This window comes from Aptenodytes forsteri, unplaced genomic scaffold (genome assembly GCF_000699145.1).
Source record: "Aptenodytes forsteri isolate BGI_AS27 unplaced genomic scaffold, ASM69914v1 Scaffold87, whole genome shotgun sequence".
Lineage (NCBI taxonomy): Eukaryota > Metazoa > Chordata > Aves > Sphenisciformes > Spheniscidae > Aptenodytes > Aptenodytes forsteri.
This window is the reverse complement of record NW_008796041.1, coordinates 2,594,113-2,603,502: the sequence shown is the minus strand read 5'-3', so window position 1 is coordinate 2,603,502 and position 9,390 is coordinate 2,594,113. Positions and strand designations below refer to the sequence as shown.

The 9,390-nt window shown below is 45.0% G+C and overlaps 1 protein-coding gene across 1 annotated transcript; it reads left to right on the top strand.

Annotated features, from left to right (window-relative positions):
* Positions 1–5,524: 5,524 nt before the first annotated feature.
* CDNF (cerebral dopamine neurotrophic factor) lies at positions 5,525–8,784 on the top strand (the record flags this gene model as incomplete). The annotated part of the gene is made up of 2 exons (XM_009285547.1): positions 5,525–5,591; positions 8,603–8,784. Coding segments are annotated over 2 exons (249 nt in total), but the record flags the coding sequence as incomplete, so codon positions are not given.
* Positions 8,785–9,390: the final 606 nt, after the last annotated feature.

Genomic DNA, 9,390 nt, shown 5'->3' with positions numbered 1-9,390 from the left:
CGGCGAAGCAGCCAATGAAAAAAATTGAGAGAGGGACGTCATGACGCATGGCAACGGGGCAGAGTCCGCCGAGTAGGAGACCGTGCACGGGGCGCGAGGGGCTTGGCGGTAAGCGGCCGCTGAGGGGAGTTCGCCGGGCGGAGCGCTGGGCCTGCGCGGGCTCGGGTTCGTTTCACCCCAGAAGACCCGGCCACTGCGAAAACAGAGGTTAAAATGGAGAAAGGCAAACGAAGCTATTTCATGCATGTGCTGGGGCGTGTGTGTTTTATGTCAGTGGCTTCTCTCATGGTTTAATTGCAGGCAGTGAAGCACATGGAGAAGGTGTAAATATTTTTTTTTATCCAAGTGCTGTAGTTATTAGTGGAGCAGTCAAGCTGAAGCGCTGATTTTGCAGAATCTAACCTGGCCTGACCGATGTCTGAAAGCAAAGCTCAGTGTCTCGTTATGTTGTGCTTCTATTGGAGAAATCCATCTTGGCGTTACCACAAGGGGGGAAAAAAAAGAAAGCGTTTTCTAATCAGTCCTGGGGGAATTTAACATCATTCGCACAGAATTCACTTTGTCTTGGCCAGAGCCATTGCTGTGCTGAAGGCTCCTCAGATTTCTTGTGGGCCTGTAGTGGGTGCAGCAAAGTTCTGTGTGCCTTAACGGGGAGCAGGTCACGTCGTATATGTGGCCTCTCACTGTAAAGATGGCAGCACTTGTGTAGGTTTGGGTGCTCATTTGCCTCTCATTTCCATAGGGAGTCTAAATGCCATGCAGTACCATCTCACTGCATTGTTCAGAAGTAAAGATTGTTCTTATCCTCGCTTTATATATGATATGCTGAAGGGTTAAAGGAATGAATCAAGATCACATGGAGGTGAAAGGAGTTATTCGGAGTTGCAAAGGGATTTTGTGTCCCAAAACTGATCCTAGGCTTCCCAAGTCACTGGACTATCTTCCTTTCAGTAACCGAGCTTGCTGAAGTCTGACCAAAGGCTGGAGGTCAGATTGCTGGCAGTCCATGCTTGGGAGACGATCTCAGTGTTGATAAATGTGAAACTTGCACAACTGAAAACAATACCTTTGAAGTGTGTCCAAATTGTAGCTCCTTTCTGCCTCCTCTTGTAAATGGAGGAATGAAAAGAAGGGTAGAGGTGAGCAGGAGAGACCTGTGGGGACTGGAGAAAGGTATTGTAGAAGAAAGCGATGATAGAAGTGATGCTTTTGTCAAAGGTAAAGGTGGAGGGACTCTGAGAAGAGGCGCTGAAGATAGGAGGGTAAAGGAGAACAGAAGCCCCTAGTGCAAAAACTGTCCAAGAATAATTTTCCTGTGCTTTCCCCTAAATCCTAATACCAGTTGCACCTTATGACAATAGACCAGTATGTGTAACCTGTGCCTCAAAAAGTGCTTGTGGCCACACTGCTAACATCTCCTACACGACTAAGCACATCCATGGTTATTTTCCGGTTGTTATGCCATAGACATATCAGGATGGACACACAGAAGTTCTGCTTATCTTAAATAAAGCAGTTAATGCTCTTTCCAGGTGTAAGCAAACCTGCGCAGAAGCAGGCAAGAAATGCCTTGGCAGGGGTTTGTGGTGGCCAGTAGTGTTTGCTGAGAAGTGAAAAGCCCTTGTCTGTCTGTGCCCTTCCTATTTTTTCAGGTGGTGTCCTTAGCTAATGAAAAGCTCTGAGGTTACGCTGAGCTTGAGTGAGCTGAGACATGGGGGGTGAACAACCCACTTCTAAATAAAAGTGGAAGAGGCTGCCCTGCTTGTTATGGCAGTTCTGTAAGTGAGTGAAAGCCTTAATATGCTTGTTGTTCGTTAAAGGTGGGGTTGAGGAGGCGAGCACTGGTCTGAGCAGCAGTCTAGTTTCAGGATGCAAGAAAATTTAATCTTTCACACCTCCAGGAGAGCTATCCCTGTGAGTCAGAAGGAGGAGAAAAATCCAGCCCCAGTCTGACTGCAGTCCTGCACGTCTCCAGGTACCTACGTCAAACAAGCAAGCCCACCATGCTCCCCCTGCAACAAACTCGCCTCTGATTTAGCCAGGTACTCTGCTGAAACCTCTTAGTAGTATTTTCCAGCTGACAAAGCAGTGGCAGAAACCTTCACAGCATCAGAGCTGCCCCTTCTCTCCCAGTCTGTGGCACATCTCTTAGCCATCCAAACACCAGACCAGCCACCATCAGACCGGCTGTTAGCACAGTACAACGTGAGCTTGCCCAGGCTTCTGTACTGAGAGCTTGCAGGCAGCCTGAGAGGCTTGAGTGCAAAAAAGGGATCCCCCTGGCACTGTCTGTAGCAGGGTGGCTGTAGGAAAGTCACAGAGATTACGGCAAAAAGGCAGTAACATCTGCTGAGCTATTTAAAGTGGAAGCAAGTGTCTCTATTGAACAACAGACTGTTTTGCGTGTGGTAAATAGTATATACTTTAAAATGTCCCTTGGGGTGAAGAAAGAAGGATGACAGAACTTCTTTTAATTATCTTGTGTGTGTTCTGACTTAATTCTCAGGAAATTAAGTTCCAAGGAGGCTAGAGATGGCAGCTGCAATACCATGGCCTGAGATTGTCTCCAGCCTGGGGATGTGAACAGAGCCAGTGGTCTCAGGAGAGCTGCGGGAGAGCCCGGCTGTGGGGGACCTGGACAGCGGTCCTCCAGGTGGCACTTCCCCCCCGGCTTCGAAAAAAGCCTCTTCCCCAAGGCAGCATGAGACTGTACAGTCCTGCTGGAGATGCTGACATCCTACTAATGGAAAACTTCTGTCCCCGTTGCTTGCCTCCCTAAAAGCATCCATGAGGTTTTTATTTTGCATAAAAAGAGGCTCCTCAAACTCATTACCTAAATCCCCCAAAATAATTGCATTGTTTATTTTGGGCACAGGAATGCATGCTGTTGGGAGGTCTGTCTGTGTATCACCCCCAAAGTTGCGGGTTTTTGTGGAGGCTGTAGGCTATTTCTGGGTTTGCTGTAACACTTGCCACTCATTTCAAAAGGCACTTGATAAAGTTGATTTAGTATCCTCATTGCTTCATAGTCACAGTACCTAAGTGGTAGGGAAGAGGCAAGTTCAGTTAGTGGATCAGCTTAATTAAATGCTTGTGTTAATTTTTAATAAGCCGAACAGAATGTTTTTATGGGTCGAAGGTCAGGGCTGACTGCTATGGAGTCTTCCCACAGCAGCCCAAAAAAGAAGTACGAAGAAAGTTTGGCAGGCAAACCTGTTGAAGGGCTGGTGTTAGTGCCTGTAGGTGGCATAAATGCAGCATGTAATTGCAATGCTACAACTCATCTGCAACGTTTAGTCTGTTTGGCAGCTCAGTAGGCTTGCAGTAAAGTTGAAGCTTTTATTTTTTAACTTACACCAGAGTGCTTACTAGAGAATATCCCAAGTTCTTTTTATATTTTAGATGACATAAAGCATATTAAACGTCTCTTTGGTTTTGCTTGTAAGTCAAGAATGTTAGTTTTCTTTCTCTCTTTTCTTGAAAAAGCTTTGAATGCCTGCAAAATAAACCATCCTTTATCGCATTCCACATCACAAACTTGAGTCACAAAGTAGGAAAAATCCAGTTTTCTTACAACCCGAAACAACCAAACCTCCAAACGGTACCTGGGACACTGATCAGTGTTCACTGGATGAGCTGCTGACCCACGCTGAAGTATCCCGAGGGAATCATCCAATGACTCCAGCTGACGCAGCATTGTCCTGAAGATATGAACCTCTTCCAAGTTACTCCGGTACAGTTCTTCTCTGCCACCGTTCAGCCAATTGCAGATTATTCTTGACAGGAGTAAGGAGGCACTAAAGGCTAATTAAACACAGCAAACATACTTCATAGCTAGAACTGAGAACTAGCACAAGTCACCTTTGGCAAAGCTTTGTTGGCTGTTATGAAAATCAACTATGTATGATTTTCCTTAGAGTAAGAATAAGCGTGTGCCACAGATAATTGCACGTATAGTCTGTGTTAATAAAACCAGAAATATGTAATATTCTCATTGCTATTTTGAGAATTGCTGTAGACGGTATCAGGCACTACCATCTCTAGGCACATCTATGATGGTCATGGTTGGCTGAACAAATTTATTTGGCTGGTATGAAAATCAACTATGTATGATTTTCCTTAGAGTAAGAATAAGCGTGTGCCACAGATAATTGCACGTATAGTCTGTGTTAATAAAACCAGAAATATGTACATTGCTAATTGCTATTTTGAGAATTGCTGTAGACGGTATCAGGCACTCTAGGCACATTTTGAGAATTGCTGTAGACGGTATCAGGCACTACCATCTCTAGGCACATCTATGATGGTCATGGTTGGCTGAACAAATTTATTACTCTTGTCAAGTCTGAGAACTTTTAAACATAAATATAAAGGATTTTTTTTTTCCAAGGAAAATAATAGAAAAATCTTCCAGTAACTTCTTTTTAAATTTTTGGCCTTTTTCCTCTCCACGTCCCAGTTTTTCCGTCTCCTAAATGATGTCAAATTCACTTTGCAGGAATGTTGAAAGGTTTTAATAATAGATAGGAAGTGTACTGAGATTCTTGGCTGGAGGATGCTCTGTAAATATAAAATGTTATGGTTAATAATGCAGACCTAAGTTATGACATGAATTACAAAGGGTGCCATGAGGCAATCCCAGAGCTTTCCAAGCAAGCTCTGTGGTAAAATATTCCTGAAATTCACTTTTGTGCTCTGGGTGGAAAACCTCGTGTTCATTGAGCACTGGCATGAAGTTTATACTCTGCAGGGCAAGTTCAATACAAAACTGAGCAGTGTTTAAACTAGCAGTTTAAGAAGAGCCAACTAGCAAAATCGGTCGCGATCAGCATCAGGTCAGTTAGTGACAGATGTCTTCATTTTAGGCAAAGAGCTGATTTAGGGGTGAGGGTGCCAGCTTGAAACAAGAAGTTCATTGTGTGCACTGTCAGAGATTTACTGTGTGACCTTGAGAAAGTCGTTTAATTTTACTGTTTCTTGAGTTCTTTATCTGAAAAAAAACAAAAAAGAGTAGCATTTTCCCTTCCTCCCAAGGGTGTTATGAGGATAACCACATTAATTAGTTGCCTGCTTAGAGGTGAGTGTAATAGGGTGGAGTAGCTAGAACATAGCTCTTCCTTATCTCTGCTGACCAGTCCTGGTCAGTATCATGTCAACTAAATTGATTTTTGCAGAAGGTGATTAAATACAATTAAATGTCCATGTTAAAACCAACGCTAAGATTAGCTTTATTGAACTGAGATCAAAGTGGTGATAGATTCTGAGCTCCTTTTATTAAAAAAGCGTTAATGGGATCCATGCAGAGCTGACAGAACGATTTCCTTTCCCACAAACCCACCGTTATCTATAAAGCTAAAAGATGAAATTAGAGTTCTTTTTTTAAACTACAGAGCAGTCTCTTTTTTTTTTTTTTTAAAGTGTTAATGATCCCTGTCTTTAGCTAACTTGTTAACATTCCTTTGGCAGCTTTACCAGTTTCTGCTGTTCAGCTTAAGGTTTTTATTTTCTTTTTGCAGTATGTAAAGAATTTTTTGACAGATTTTACAATTCACTTAAAAGAAATTCAGATTTTGCTGTGGACACCATAGCTGGTCAGCAGCTGTGGGGATGCAAAAGGAAAAGAGCAGCATCTGGAATCATTCTCCTTTGTTTTAAGTTCTGAGAAAGTCCTAGTTAAATGACAGAATTTCTGTTCGATAAAACACTGTCCATCTGCACTCACAGACATTAATTCAAATCCAGTAATGACAATAATAATGATAATTGCGAGGAACAGAGGACAGTCCTGTGGCCTGTGTGAAGCGAATCTGTGTTTAATTTTCGGTGTATATGGCTGCATGTTGTTGGACAGCCATTGAAATCAGCGGGACTCTTTCCAGCAGCTTCTCTGGTCATTGGCTGGGGCCCTAAACGGCCTATTACAACAGGGGAAAATTAACATAGTTGTTGGCAGCTCATCAGCTGATGACTGAATAGATACACTGAAATCCCCATCCACCTTTCCAGACTGAAACTGGGAAAGGCCAGGGGTGCAGAGGAGGGAGGCTGCGCTGCTGCTGAACAGACAGCCGCACTGTTCTCCCTTAGTGACAACTTCAGGGCTTCAGAGGTGTTTCAGGCACCCAATATTTTTTTACTGTGTGACGTTCTGGTTTTGATGACCTGGGTCCAGATAGCTGCCTGTAAAAGAATAGCTATCACTTCCGTGGAAAGCTGCACGTGTTTATGGAGACTGAAAGACTTCTCGTTCAGGGCAGACCTGGGATCCAGGCAGCTGGGACACATTCTGTCGACCACAGGAGCTTTGTGCAGTCAGGCGGTTTGTGTTGTAAAGTCTCTCCATGCTCTGATGTTAGGCAGTCGTGCTGCAGGGACTCCGCACTTCTGTGGAAGCGGGAGGGGAATCCCTGAGGTCTTCGCAGAAGAGCTGCTGCAGAAGACGTGCTGCTTTCTGGTAGCTCACAAGGGACAAGTCCTGCTCCACCAAGAAGCAGTTTTAGGCCAGCTTCAGCGCAGCCTTAACACAGCAGACATTTCTGCAGCTCCACTCTCTCCCATGGACCTACCCTTTGAAGAAAAGCATATGCTGGATTTTCAGCTCTGGATTTTCCCAGGTTATCATTTGGGGATTTTCCTGGCCTATTCTCATGCCCAGAGGTTATTCCTCTGAGTGCTGTTCAACCACAGAGCAAAAAGATAAGATCTGCGCGAAGAACTTACAGTCATAATAAAAGTGAAGAAATGAGCCAAACCAACAGGAATTCCCTGGGGTGCAGAGAAACAGTGAATCGGTCTGGCCAGAAGATGTGCAGAGGTTTCAGCAGATCTTTCTCCTGTGCTGAAGAGTGCTTATCTACCACGGGTCCTGGTGGGACAGATTGGATGGGTAGAGGTGGAAGACTCTCATCCTTGATTTAAAACCACAGGTGGTCTACGCTGCTCTACGCTGTAAAAGCCAGTAGGAGAACCCCGCTGCTTTCAATGGGGTGAATTCTACCATGAGAGAGGAGTGCTTCATTGGTGTATCACCTTACTCATGAATTCATTTAATTGCACATTCATTATGTTTACTCATGTGACAGACGGACACAATCCAGGCCTTACCTTCAGGATTTATTATAGGTACAAAATTAAACAGAATGTTGCCAAATAGTAGTAACATCATTCAATAGCACCTTGAAAATCCATTATTTGCACATTATCAACATTCTTTATGAGCAGGTCTGGCACTGCTGTGCCCTCCACTTTGCCATGTGTTTTAACCCATGGAAGAGGGAGTCCCGTGATCTTAGCAAGTGACTTGTGGCAGTCAACACCCCTGACTTGGGTGCCTTCTACTCCCATGGACTTCTGGGGGTGTGAAAGCATTCCCCACTTTGCAGCATCCCCTCTCTTTTGTCTTGGCATTAATTCCCTGTCCTGTGTTTTTCAGTGCTGTTACTGTGGAGCCACGAGTAACACATCCACAAAAATCATTGCTGAAGTGAGTTGCATGGTGGGTGCCCATGTGCTCCTGCCAAAGATCTGTGAAAAGTTTAAGACGGCAGATACTCATCTTGGTAAGCTCAAATAAGGTAGGTGAGCTTTGGGGTCTCATTGTCTAGTGGCATTTGTTTGTCCCTCTGGGTCCCTGCCCACAGACTCTTTCCATTCTTTAGCCTTTCTAAACCTAAGCAGAAAGGGAAATAAGTAGTTCTGTACTCCCTCCCTCCCTCCTCTCGTCTACTTATGGCTCAGGCCAGGAGAAGTAAAGAGTTTATGCTTTCATCCTAGCCAGAGCAGTCTTTGTTGGAGGCCTGTCTGGATGACTCACTCGTGCGGATGGGCACTTTCCCAGCTCTGCAGTGAAGGAGGAGCAGTGCTGACTCCTTCGGAGAGAGGTTGCTTGTTCGAGTTGAGCAGCTGTTAACAAAGACTGCAGAGTTTTAAATAACCCAAATAAATGAAATCTCTTCTCCCTCTTCAGTTAATCAGGCCTTGCTTTCTTTGTACGTCAAAAACCTGCTTGCTTTCCTCTTACCCAGACGGTTTTTCATGGCTGATAAAAAACAAATGTAGGACATAAACAGCCAGTCCCATGGACTGAATGAAGCCTCAATTTCCAGTGGCTTCGTGTCTTGTGGATCTGCTGCTTTTGTCCTAGTAAAGCGCAAGGCTTGGCATAAGGCTTTCTCATGGCTGGGCACTTCTCGTGATTCACTCCCCTGTATGGTCTCTCTGGTGGCTAGTAAGATTTATTCTACAGCCTTTCTCTTGGGGAGGGGAAGGCTGTAGAGATCCCGAACTATGGGGAAGGAAGTGAGACAGAGGAGATGGTGCCACCACCTCTAGAGATGTCATGGACTAGCAAAGCCCCGGTCCTTGGCTTTAAATACTTAGAGCTGCAGACAGATCACTGGAGGGTACGGGACTGCAAACCCATGTCACTTGGGGTGCAGCAGCTGCTCTCCTCAACGCTGCCACCCCCTGCATTACAGCAATCGCTTTGCAGCATTTGCACGAACTGGGTGATTTTTTCCTCTCTGGCAGCACAGAGGAGTTACAGACAACGTGAAAACTTATGTGCTCTCTAAAGCGTCTCTCACATTCTTTCCTCTTGCAGAAAGGAAACTGGACTTAAAATCCATGGAGCTCTCCAGGAGGATGAGAGAGGCTGAGCTCTGGAAGTTACTGACAGGCTGGGGAGAAGTAAGCAGGGCCTGTATGGAGAAAGCAGAGCTTGTGAGCCTGATTAAGGAGCTGGTCCCGAAGTGTATGTGCGGAAACCCCAGATCAGACCTTTAGCTGACACCCGTATCAAGCCCATATTGGTCACAGATGCTGTCTAAAGGGATGGTTAGGGTTTTTATTGGGAATTGCTTTTGTAGCACCCTAGCAGTGCAAGGCATTTTTCAAACACCTTCAGGAAAAGTTACTAACAGACATGCAATCATTAATTATTTACCTTGCAATAGGTGAGCAGAGGTCCCAATATGCCAAGACCTATACATACACGCACATGGACACACACACACATACAGAGAAGCTGGTTTCCTACATTATTCTCTGAGGACATGGTGTAAATAAAGCCACAGACAAAATCCATAAATATATAAAAGGTAGGGGCTCTGCCCTATTGCCTGTGAAGTCAGGGGTCTCTCACTGATGATACTGAGAGCAGAATTAGCCATGGGGTATTCCTGGAGCACATGATACTGTGGGATGGAGATAGGGAAGGAGGGAAGTGCCAAAACACAGTGGAGGTGAAACTCGTGTGCCCTGGCTTAGCTGCCTGAAGCACAAGGTCCTGAGCTAGTTCACACATGGCAGAAATGGGCACCCCTAGAGGTGCTTTCAGCCCATCGTTTTTCGGGGCACTGGCAAGTCCTTCGCACGCAGAGATCTCACTTC